Genomic DNA, 13,022 nt, shown 5'->3' with positions numbered 1-13,022 from the left:
AAGCCAGATAGCAGAAACAGCTACTGATTTTGTAAATTTATTTTGTATCTGCTCACTCTATGGATTAAGGTCCAAAGTGTGTAATGAAATTAGTTTGATAACATTACAGTCTCAGCAATGTTTCTGAACTGTCCACTTCATGGTTGTAGGTGAGCCATCTGTATAATAGGCAGGTGACCAGGGTCTGTCAGGGGAGCAGCACGTGCCCTTGTCCCTTGGGGCACAGTCACATTCTGGACAGGGTATGGGCACCTATTGGAGAGCAGTATGTGTAACACCACAGATGGTCTCTCATTTCAAGGACTGTGCATTCTGGACAGGCAGAAAATAAACTGAAATAAATACAAAATGATACTGTTGTAAATAGTAACAGGCATCAGGTGTATGTCCTCCAGGTAAAGCCGTCTCTACAGAGAACAAAGTGTCTCCCTTTTTAGGATAAGAAAGGGAAAGGACCCTTTCCCATTCTGATTATGAAAGAAGGCTGCTGACGTTACCACCAGCACAGGCCCCTTCATCTCCAGGCCTCCCTGAAGCCCTCTCCATGCTTTCTGATAAAGATGCCCTACGAACTACAGGGAATGTGGCTCTGAAAACCACCTTTCTGTTACAGATTGGATTTGGGACACTGGCCAATGTCACTCTCTTCTTCCATAATTTCTCCCCAGTCTTTCGTGGCCACGAGCAGAGACCCACACACGTGGTTCTCACCCACATTGCCTTAGCCAATCTCTTGGCTCTTCTCTCCTCTGGGATTCCCCACATGATGGCCGCTTTTCTTTTGAGCAACCCCCTGTCCACTCTTGGGTGTAAACTTGTATATTATGCACACAGAGTGGCTCACAGCTCCACCCTGTGCTCCACCTGTGTCCTGAGCACCTACCAATTCTTCACATTCATCTTTGGGAGAGTGGAGTGGATGACGCTCAGGAGAGACCCCAAGGTCACTGGTCCTTCCTGTTTTGTCTGCTGGGTGTTGGGTCTCTTATTGAAAATCTCTATTTTCGTGAAAATCACTGATGCACAGAATACAGGAAATGATACTGACACACAGGGCAGGTGGTTCTGCTCATCCTCGAGTCCCAGGGCTTTTATTGTCATCCTGTGGTCCTGTCTGGATGCCATGTTTATTAGCCTCAAGGTCTGGGCCAGCGGTTCCATGGTGGGTCTCCTTTGCAGACATCACCAGAGGGTGCAGCATATTCACACCTCCAAGGGCCCCCACAGCTCCCCTCCAAAGACCAGAGCCGCCCACGCCATCCTGATGCTGGTGGTCACCTTCATCGTCTTCTACATGATGAATTTGGTTTTTACTTTTTACATCAGTGTCTTTTTAGATCTTCAGCTGTGGTTGATACACACATGTAATATTTTGGCTTTGTGTTTCCCCACTGTGAGCCCCTTCCTGCTGATCGTTAGGGACCCCAGAACTCCCAGGATTTGCTCTTTAATTGTTTAGAAATCACTCTTGAAATAGTAAGTACATAGATGCCAGCTTCCATAGTATCTCTGGTATTACACTTAATGATCATTTACCAGTTAACTGTTTTTATAATTTGTTCTTGTGTTTGTGCAGAATATCATATTTATGACTTAACCATTTCTAAGTGCACATCACTGGCATGAAATACCTTCACAACATATGTGACCATCACCATTGTCTGTACCCAGGGCTTTTCATCATCCTGAACTAACTTGGGGCCCATTAAAGAATAAATCCCATTTCCTCTTTCTCTCAGCTGTCCCTCTGCTCTGTCATCTCTCATGAATTTGCCTGACCTGGTACTTCACATGACCAGATTCATACAATATTTGTCCTTCTGTGTCTGCATTATTTCAGTAAACAATGACATTATTTCAATGTCATTCCAATTTGTAGCACACATGAAACTTTGATTCACTTTTATGGTTAAAACTGGTTTTATTTTATCTATGTATATGACATTTTCTTTACACATTCATCTGTGCATGAACAGTTGTTTTGTTTCCACCTTTAGACTATTGAAAATGATACAATTCTGAATACTGGTGTAGAAATATCTAGGAAGTCCCTGCTTTGAGTTCTTTGGGAAACATACCTAAGCATGAAATTTCTCTGCATATGATATTTCAATGCATAGTCATTTGATGAATCACCGAACTCTTATTGCAAACCTCCTGCATCGCTTCATATTCCCACCAGCAATGCACGATGGTGACAGTTTTTCCACATTCTCTCCAAAAGTTATTGTCTATGTTGGATTACAGCCAATCAAGCAGGTTTGAAGTAGTATATACTTGTGGTTTTCATTAGCATTTACCCAATAAGTAATGAAGTTGAGCGTATTTCTGTACACATACTAGCAATTTGTGTATCTTTGGAGAAATGGCTATGCATACTCATTGCCCATTTTTATACTGGGGAGCTGTTGTTCATTTATGAGGTTTTTTAGAAAAATATACTGTGGATATTGATCCCTGTGACTATAACATTCACAAATTCTTTCTCCATTCTGTAGTTTGTCATTAAATTGCGGTCTCCTGAGGGCAGTCCTTTAGGCACGGTGACTCTGTCACAGCAGGTGGGGTAGACTGAGCCAGCCAGTACAGGGAATGTGACTGGACATCAGATTCCCACTGGACCATTGTTAACACTACTGTGTTCATGCCCTCAGATCTTTATTGTTCAGCACACACTGCTTTTGATCAATGACGTTTACCTGCGTTTAGCTGTGTGGGTGGAGTGAAAGCATTGATCAGTCTGTACATCTGGAAGGCAGCACAGCAGCCGTTCTGCAGCACGACTTCTCCCACTGTTCTCCACTTCCTTTCGAACTCATGGAGTTAACTGCTGCAGGGTGCTCCCCTGTAAATACATCATCTCTGTATCTTTTAACACACTCATCACTGTTGCTAGTTATACTCATCATTCTCCAGGAGAAGGAAATATGTGGAGAAAATAGGTGAAATGAGATCTCCTCGTGGTATATGATTGTTCAGAGAAGACAAGGGTGTTCACAAAGTGTGTGTGGAATGATGATGCTACTGTCTGCAGTGCTGTGTGCAGAAACCATTCATTAAAATTTGTATCTTACCCTAACATTCTCAAAATACTGCAAATAATAAGAGGGAGGAATGATTCCAAATTCATTTTGAGACCAGTATTATTGCAATACCTTAACATAACAAAGACAGTACACAAAAGAAAAGTAAAGACCAGTATCCACAGGAATGTACACCCAGAAAACATCAAGACAAATATTAGCAAAACCAAATTCAAAAAGACACCAAAATGATCATTCCGCACAGCCAAGTATGATTTATATAAGGGATGCAGACGGGGCCCAACACCTGCAAATCAATGGATGTGATACACTTCATTAGCAGAAGAAAGGATGAATACCACATGTTCATCTGAACAGATGCAGAAAAAGCATTTGATGAATTCAACATACACTCATGAAAGTTGTGAACAGAGAGGGTATAAAGGAAACACAGCTCAACATACTAAGGCCCACACATGAAAGAACTCTCCACTCACCGCAGTCATTGGTCAGGAGCTGTGGCATTCCTGTACACTAACAGTGAACTAGCAGAAAGAGAAATCAAGGAAACAACTCCATTCACAATTGTATCAAAAGTAATAAAATACCTAGGAATACACCCAAGCAAGGAAGTGAAAGGCTTCTACCCTGAAACCTACAAGACACTCCTGAGAGAAACCAACGAAGATACCAATACATGGAAATAAATATTATTAAACACTCTGTGGGATGCCTAAATTGGTAAAATATTAATCAACTATACTTCAACTAAGAAACCAGAAACTGCATATTTTAAGGAACAAATATTAACTATAGTTGTAAAAATTATAAATATTCAAACTGACAAAATAATGAGAATGATACATCAAAGTAAATAACCCATCCTAAAGGTAGATGAAAAGCATGAGGACATACTCAAGCCATAGCAACAGACAGCAAAAATAATCCCTCAGTGTAAAGCGTGTTGGAAGCCCTTGGGCAGGGAGTGGTTGTCCCAGGCCTGGGGACACTGGGCTCTCAGATGAGGTGAGTGGAGGCCCGAGAGGCCCCACAGGGTACACAGAAGGGCAGGCAGCAAACTTCCCAGTCACGTGGGAACATTCTAGGCTCAAGGGCCACATTGTCCCTCTGACACCCACCCAGTGCTGCCTTCCTGGGTGCAAGCAGCCAGATGGCAATGGGGAAACCAGTGGGGCTGGGTTCCAATGAAACTTTATTTACAAACACAAGCAGCCTGTCCTCAGGAGAGGGACTGCTGACCCCTGAATTGGGGTCTTATGTGCTGGGCCAGGGGTTTCCCTTGAGCATAGTAAGGGCATGTGCCCATACTGACAGCATGGCAGGGGTGTGGGTGCACAGTGGCCGGGAAAGACACTGCCATGGGACCAGCATGGGGGAAGGGATCTTTATGGAGAGAAGTAGGGGTGTGCAGGAGGAAGCATGTGTTTTAGGGGAATCCAGAGGGAAGGCGGGGCTGGCTGGCAGGGCTATTTCTGTAATTTGAGTGGTTCTTTGAAAGCTCCTGTAGATTGAGGGGTTCTTTGTAAGAACAGTGACCAGCAGGCGGGTCTGAACACATGGGGGTGCACGCAGGTGGGTAGAAGCTAAGCGCACTGCCAGGTCCCAGGACAAGGTCACATGCCCAGCACATGTTAACCAGCATCTTAAGCACGAAAGTGACGCTCCTGTGGAAGGGGTGAGTGTGTGTAAGGAGGTGTGCATGTCAGGGAGAGGCTTGGGACTTATTTCAGTGTTGTCCACACTATTCAGTCCTCACCACAGCTAATAAGGATACGACCCGTCAATGTAGGAAGATGTGACGGAATCCCCGGCTGTGTTCTCCATGCTGCACGTTCACCCCCGTGACTGATTTATATCATGACTGACACTTTGTGCCTCTGTGTCGCCTCTAGTTCTGTTGCCCCCAACCTGCCCCTCCCCCACGGTAACCAGCAGTCGCCTCTCAGCGTCTATGACTCAGCTGCTGTTCTGTTCATTTTGTTTTGTTTTGTCACCAGATAAACCACATAGAAGTGAAACCAAACATGTAAGCGGACCTGCCCATTATTGACAAACACCATTGTGAGGACAGGATTCTCATCCAGTGACTGTGATATTAGGAAATACTTCTGAGCAGGTTTCATTAATTTCTTGATCAAAGTAAGAGGCGCTTATACACATGTGAGTAAACGTATTTGAAACCAACCATGTCCATGTCCTGAGGACTGAATTTTTGCTAAGTATTTGGTGGGACAGTCTCTGCCCTGATTGCAAATGCACATTCACCATAAAACACATCCCTCCAGTTCTAACTCAGAATGAATATAAAAGGGGTCCATACTCATAAAAAGAAAACCATTCTCGGATAGTGTGCTCTCCTTTTAAAATGGTTAAGTGTTGGAGAGGATTAAAGATGGCTGTGTGAGAGGAGGGACAGAGGCTTCCTCCTAAAACTGGATACAATTAGAAAATATAGTTGGCGCAACTAATCCTGAGAGAGCAACAGGAAAGAGGACGGAGTCAGACTACTCACACCTGGAGAAAAAAGCAGACCTCAGCGAACGGGGTAACATATCGGAGCTGTGGCCCAGCAGGACCCGAGCCCCTCCCCCACCCCAGCTCACCGGCGGGAGGAAGAGAAACGGAGCAGGGAGGGAGTGGAAGGCCTGGGACAGCTGAATACCTAACTCCAGAGATCTGCTCTGGGAGCACAAACCTACATTTCATGGTGCTTTCATCATACTCTTCTGATTACGGGGTTGGAAAGCTGGGACAGGCAGAGTTCCTGGGGTTACTGGGATTGTGGCCGCTTGTCAAAAGGAGGGATCCATACGCGACTGCTCTGGGACAAAAGCTTATACCTGTGTGACTGGCTCACTGGTTCAGGCAGTGGAAACAGGCACAGCAGCCGGGAGGCGGGGAACAGCTCTTTCCTCCCCCCAGGCACCAATACTGCTCCCCTGAGACCCCCAACATTGCTTCAGGGGCTGAGCAGTTCCAGAGAGTAGAGGTTCTGGACATCAGAGGGCACCATATACAAACATGAAACGCCAAAGGAACCTGGTCCAGATTAAAATTAATATAAGTCCAGAGAAAGATTTAAATGACATGGACCTTACCACTCTTGCTGAAAGGGAGTTCAAAATAAATATCATCAACATGCTAATGGAGGTATGGAAAGACATCCAAGAACTCAGGAATGAATTCAGGTCAGAGATCCAATTGCTGAAGAGCACGATGGAGGGAATTAAAAGCAGGTTGGATACAGTGGAGGAGATGATAAATGAACTAGAAACTAGAGAAGAGGAATACAAAGAAGCTGGTGCACAGAGAGAAAGAAGGGTCTCTAAAAATGGAAGAATATTGTGAGAACTGTGAGAACAAACCAAATGGAAAAATATTTGCATTATAGGGATACCAGAAGAAGAAGAGAGAGAGAAAGGGATAGAAAGTGTCTTTGAGGTGGTAGTTCCTGAAAACTTCCCCGATTTGGGGAAGGAGATAGTGTCTCAGGCCGTGGAGATCCACAGATCCCCCAACACAAGGGACCCAAGGAAGACAACACCAAGACATATAGTGATAAAACTGGCAAAGTTCAAGGATAAGGACAGACTATTAAAAGCAGCCAGAGAAAGAATAAGATCACATACAAAGGAAACCCCATCAGACTTCTCAGCAGAAACCTTACAGGCCAGAAGGGAGTGGCATGATGTGTTTAATGCAATGAAGCAGAAGGGCCTGGAACCAAGATTACTTTATCTGGCAAAATTATCATTTAAATTTGAAGAAGGGATTAAACAATTTCCAGATAAGCAAAAGCTGAGAGAATTTACCTCCCACAAACCATCCCTACAGTCTACTTTGGAGGGACTGCTATAGATGAAATGGTTAAGTGCAGTTCCCAGGACATTTCATAGGACAGGACTGCATTCCTTCTGGTGGGATTGGGGTGCAGAGCAGTGAAGGGAGCAGGAGGGGGACCATGTCCACTGTACCCAGGTGGGAATCTCAGTCCCTAACTGTTAAGGAGCAAAGGCCGAGGACCCCAACCTCCTGGGACGACCAGCCCCCAGATCATATGCTGATGATCAGCGAGCTCGCCCTGTGGATCACGCTTGGGATGAGGACAGAGCCCGGAGGGGAAGCCCAGGACACAGTGAGGGGGGCCCTGTGCACTGCGTGTCTGCCACCCGGTTACCGCTTCCACCCTGACCGGATGCCCCCACGGGAAAGAGAAACTTTCTCTCTGCTCAGCTGCTCACGGAGACTTTTCAGTAATTGCCAGCACTTGTCTCTAATTGCCCGCCAGGCTGGAGGGTGATGGCACTGGGGTAGGACTTGCTGCTCGCTGGAGACGCCCTGAGCCTCCGAGCAGACAGTGTCTCCAGGACTAGCCAGGACGTGGTAAGGCGCCCCCGTGGGGACGTCAGGTCCGGGAGCCCTGCCCTATAAGTACGGCCCCTCCTGAGTGACGTCCCTGCAGAAGCTCAGGAGCAGAGCCTGCAGGTAGGTGCCTCCCCGCGGTCAGGGAGCCAGCAGGGAGGGGTCTCCCCAGGAAGGACACAGATCCAGGCCAGGGGTCCCAGGATAGCACAGGGACCCCTGCCAAGTGCTCTGCTGCCCTTCACAGACTGAATGGGCAGAAGGATGGTGGGCACACATTTTCCTGTTTGAAATCCCATTTGAGGGGATGCCACCTCTCAGGGATTTCTGCCCAGGTGTCTGTGGGGTTCCTGTGTCTGTTGTGCTGTGTGTAAGTGCAGCTCACATTTCTATCCATGGAATCGAGTGGAGAAATGCCCCTGTGCTTCCTGACCTGAGGGGGCAGGTGGAGAATGTAGTTATAGTGAGATGAGATCAGGTAAATTTTGAAAATTATCTGTATGTTGGAATTAAGCTATGTACAGGACTTTTATTTAATGAGAAATAGGAATTAGATCCATAACCTCTGTGATGACTAATTTCACTGTAGTTGGAAATATGGTGGAATGTGCCCTGGGCCAAGCACATCTGTCTGAATGTCTGTCCCCCCAACATGCATATGTTGCAGTCACAATCCCAGAGGTGACAGGAGGCTAGTGGGGCAAACGGTGCTCGCAGGACTGACACAATGGCATTCAGTTCATTTTAGCAGAAACTCAGCTGTGTCCTCAGCAAAGTGGGTGGAGATGGGGCTTCAGAGTGTCCCCGTTTTCTCAAGAACAGTCTTCACTCACTCACCGAAGGATACGGGGACTGACCTGTTCATGTTGTTCCCCATACGTTCTGTGGGGGCCCCTGGCTCTGGCTGTGCTGGCACCCGTGTGACGGTGGCATGTCGTTCAGGGTCTGTGTGGGGTAGGCTTGTCTGTCTGACTTCTGCCTGGCTGGCTGGCTTCAGCAAGGCCCTGAGTGTGGGCGATGTGTGTGCCCACAATATGAGCCATCTCAGGGTGACCACCTCCCTGTCTAGCAGTCTCTCAGCTCAGAGGAAGGCGGCTGGGCCACGTGGAAGCAGGCAGGGGGCGCCTGCCTTCTCAGGGAGTCAGGGACCTGGTGGGGAGACCACCAGTGTGAGGAATCAGGGCTGAGAGTCAGCTCTGTTACCACAGAGAAGGCAACCATCCACCCCAGAGATAATGAACCTGCTCAGGCCACTGCAGTAAAGAGAGTCTGAGAATGACAATTCCTAGGAGTCTGTCCAGCAGGGGCTGATCGGGGGAAGGCGGGGAGGGCAGCGCTGGGGCCGTCAGGGCGGGTAAGGACGCTCAGCAAATGGGAAACCCAGACTCACTCGTCGTGCATGGTAGTACTTTGACCAACTTCTCACTAAGATTAACAGTAGGAAATGTAAGTATTTTATTTTAATTCATTTTTCCCTTCCAATACCCTCCTTTCTCTCTGTAGACCCGTCTCTGACCCACGGCATCTTCCTGCCTCCAAAGGGCTTCCTGCACCGTCCTGCGTGGCAGGCCCAGGGCACCAAACCCCGTTTTCCTTTGAGCCTTTACTTCTCCTTCCCTTTTGACAGATAATGTCACAGGGCCCACAAAGTACGTTGATGGTATTTTTCTCTCAACACTAATATACTTCACTCCACTCCTCTCTGCTCGCATGGTGTCTGCAGAGAAACTGGGTGAAATCTTTCTTTGCTCCTCGGCAGGAAAGGTTTTTTTCTCTTACATTTTAAGGAAATGTTTTAATCCACTATGTCCCACACATTCCAATGTAATGTGTTGGGGGAGTTAAGAGGGTTTTGTTTTGTGTTGGTTTCTGTTTTCTTTGAATTTCTCCTGCTAGGTGTCTGCCGAGCGTCCCCCTCCTGGGCTGTGGGGCTGACATCCCTGGGGGAATCCTCTGTCGCTGTGCATTTATGTATCTCTGCTGCTCCTTCTCTGTCAATCCAATTATGCCGACTTACCCCTCAGGTTTTCATCCCACAGTCCAGGGATATTCCGACCTGTGTTTTCTCTCATCTCTTCTGTTTGCTTTCCAGTTCGGGACTTCCTATCGATGTGTCCTCACGCTCCACGGTACGTGCCTCAGCCATCTTCAGTGCACTCACAGGCGCATCGAGGGCCCTGTGGTTTCTCTTACAGCGTTTTGTTTTCTCCATCATTTTGTCTTGGTTGTTAGCCTTCCGTTCCTCTGCTCAGTTACCAGCCCTTCTCATGTGCTATGTGCTTCACCCATCAGAGCTCATGGTGTATCAGTTACAGGTGCTTTAAACGTGGGTCTCATAATCTGACTTCCCTCCACATCTGCACCTGATGTGATCTCTGTTTTCCAATCCATTGCTGTGGTGCCTTTTAGTCTGCCTTGTCATTGTTTCTCCTGGTGGATGTGATGTGGGGGGTCGAGGAATTTCTCTCATCATCCTTTTGGGTGAGTGGGATGTGTTGGGAGAAAGTACCACCTGTGCTGCTACGATGAAGCCTCAGTGACTGGGGAGCGTGTGCCTCCGGGCTGTGAACTGCACAGGCACCTCTCAGCCTTGTCCCCTGTAGGCAGGACAGGATGGCCACAGGGGCTGGGCCTGAGTATCCCCTTCCCCAGGGCAGTGGGCTCTGATCACACCCCAGCAGGATAGGACTCTGGTAGGAGTGTCCTGGGGGAAGGGCTTGTTGAGAAGAACTCAGCGCTCTCCTGTTTTTCAAAAACATCTTTCACTCCATGTCAAAAAAAAGCACTAGGGGGAAGTTCTCTGATATTTACTGAGAGAACTGGTGCAGCTCCTGGAAGTGAAAATTACAAAACTGAGCTGGTCCCTCATTACTTAGCCTGCCTGGAGAATTTGTGTATCAGACTTTGCACACTGAGCCCCCAGCACTTTGTGGACTATAGGGTGGTATTCCCTACCCCCACCACAGCTCTGGCGGTGGTCCCTTCTCAGAGTCTCAGATTCAGGAAGCCTTGATGGCCAGTACTCAGTGTCCCTCTCTCATGTCACCAAGGCAGTGATGTGCCCGGGGTCCTCAACTCTCTTATGAACTCAAGAATTTTCAGATTTTTGGTTCTTAAACTATTGTTAGAATGTAGTGCTGACTTCCAAGCTCATTACACAAAAATCCAGATAGCAGAAACAGCCACTGATTTTGTAAAGTTATTTTGTATCTGCTCATTCTATGGACTATAATCCACAGTGCATAATGAAATTAATTTGATAACATTGCAGTCTCAGCAATATTTCTGAACTCTCCACTTCATGGTTGTTGATGAATCATCCATACAATAGGCAGGTGACCAGGGTCTGTCAGGGGAGCAGCACGTGCCCTTGTCCCTTGGGGCACAATCACACTTGGCTATGGGCACCTATTGGACAGCAGTATGAGGAATACCACAGACGGTTCCTCATTTCAAGGACTGTACACTCTGGACAGGCAGAAAATAAACTGAAATAAATACAAAATGATAATGTTGTAAATAGTAACGGGCATCAGGTGTATGTCCTCCAGGTAAAGCCATCTCTACAGAGGATGAAGTGTCTCCCTTTGCAGGAGAAGAAAGGGAAAGGATCCTTTCCAATGCTGGTTATGTAACAAGGCTGCTGATATTACCACCAGCACAGACCCCTTTGTCTCCACGCACCCCTGACGCCTTCTCCATGCCGTTTCTGAAAGATGTCCTACGAACCACAGGGGAAGTGGCTCTGAAAACCACCTTTCTGGTACAGATTGTAGTTGGGACACTAGCCAATGTCACCCTCTTCTTCCATAATGTCTCCCCTGTCTTGTGTGGCTTCAAGCAGAGACCCACACACGTGGTTCTCACCCACATGGCCTTGGCCAACCTCTTGGCTCTTCTCTCCTCTGGGATTCCCCACACGATGGCGGCTTTTCTTTTGAGCAACCCTCTGTCCAGTCTTGGATGTAAAGTTGTTTATTATACACACAGAGTGGCTCGCAGCTCCACGCTGTGCTCCACCTGTGTCCTGAGCACCTGCCAGTTCTTCACACTCGTCCCTGGGACAGTGGAGCAGATGATGCTCGGTAGAGTTCACAAGGTCACTGGTTCTTCTTGTTGTGTCTGCTGGGTGTTTGGTCTCTTATTGAATATCTATACTCCCATGAGTGTCACCGGTGCAGAGAACACAGGAAATGATACTGACCCACAGGACAGGTGGTTCTGCTCATCCTCGAGTCCCAGGGCTTTTATTGTCATCCTGTGGTCCTGTCCGGATGCCATGTTTATTGGCCTCATGGTCTGGGTCAGTGGCTCCATGGTGGGTCTCCTTCGCAGACATCACCAGAGGGTGCAGCATATTCACACCCCCAAGTGCCCCCACAGCTGCCCCCCAGAGATCAGAGCCGCCCACACCATCCTGATGCTGGTGGTCACCTTCGTCGTCTTCTACATGATGAATTTGGTTTTTACTTTTTACATCACTGTCTTTTTAGACCTTCATCTCTGGCTGATACAGACATGTAATGTTTTGGCTTTGTGTTTCCCCACTGTGAGCCCCTTCCTGCTGATCTTTAGGGATCCTAGAACTCCCAGGTTTTGCTCTTAAATTGTTAGAGATCATTCTTGAAATATTAAATACATAGATGTCAGCTTCTGTGACATCCATGATATTATACTTTGTAATCATTTTCCAGTTAACCATTTTTATAATTTGTTCGTGTTTTTGACTGTGCAAAATATCATATTCATGACTTAACTATTTCTAAGTGCGAGTCATTGGCATGAAATCCACTTACAACGTTTGTGACCATCACCACTGTCTGTATCTAGGACTTTTCATTATCCTCAACCAACTTCTGACACATTAAAGAATAAATCCCATTTGTCTTTGCTCTCAGCTGTCCCTCTGCTCTTTTGTCTCTCTTGCATGTGCCTGTTCTGGGTACTTCATATGACCAGACTCAGACAGTGTTTGTCCTTCTGTGCCTGCATTATCTCAGTGTGCAAAATGTTTTCAATGTCATTTCAATTTGTGGCAAAGATGAAACTTTGATTCACTTTTATGGTTGAAATTGGTTCCATTTAGTCTATGTATGTGACCTTTTCTTCACACATTCATCTGTGCATGAACACTTGGGTTGTATCCACCTTTAGACTATTGAAAATAACACCATTTTGAACACTGGTGTACAAGTATGTGGCAATTCACTGCTCTGAATTCTTTAGGACACATAGTAGGAGTGAAATTTCTATGGCATATGGTACTTCTATGTGTAGGGTTTTTAGAAATCACCAAACTATTTCATAAACATCCTGCACCATATAACATTCCCAGCAGCAATGCACAGAGGTGCCAATTTTTCCACATTCTCTCCATATCTTATTGTCTATGTTGGATTAAAACCAACGAAGCATGTGTGAAGTAGTATATACTTGTGGTTTTCATTTGCATTTACCCAATGACTAATGATGTTGAGCTTCTTTCTTTACTCTTACTGGCAATTTGCATATTTTTGGGGAAATGGCTATTAATGCTCACTTCACATTTTTATATTGGGGTGCTGTTGCTCATTTATGGGTTTTATTTGTAAATATACTCCAAATATTGATCCCTCT

The 13,022-nt window shown here is 46.5% G+C and overlaps 2 protein-coding genes across 2 annotated transcripts; both read left to right on the top strand.

The window, feature by feature from the left end:
* The first annotated feature begins 544 nt into the window (after nt 1-544).
* Nucleotides 545-1,459, top strand: LOC108403459 (vomeronasal type-1 receptor 3-like). Its single transcript, XM_017670617.3, has one exon. The coding sequence runs from the start codon at nt 545-547 to the stop codon at nt 1,457-1,459; it is 915 nt and encodes a 304-aa protein (XP_017526106.3).
* Nucleotides 1,460-11,106: 9,647 nt separating this feature from the next.
* On the top strand, nt 11,107-12,012 carry LOC108403460 (vomeronasal type-1 receptor 4-like). The gene has a single exon (XM_073226885.1). It carries the CDS (start codon nt 11,107-11,109, stop codon nt 12,010-12,012), a length of 906 nt encoding a protein of 301 aa, XP_073082986.1.
* Nucleotides 12,013-13,022: the final 1,010 nt, after the last annotated feature.

The sequence above is a fragment of the Manis javanica genome, chromosome 17 (assembly GCF_040802235.1).
Source record: "Manis javanica isolate MJ-LG chromosome 17, MJ_LKY, whole genome shotgun sequence".
Classification (NCBI taxonomy): Eukaryota; Metazoa; Chordata; class Mammalia; order Pholidota; family Manidae; genus Manis; species Manis javanica.
The sequence above is the reverse complement of the archived record's forward strand: the minus strand, read 5'-3'. Positions and strand labels throughout refer to the sequence as shown.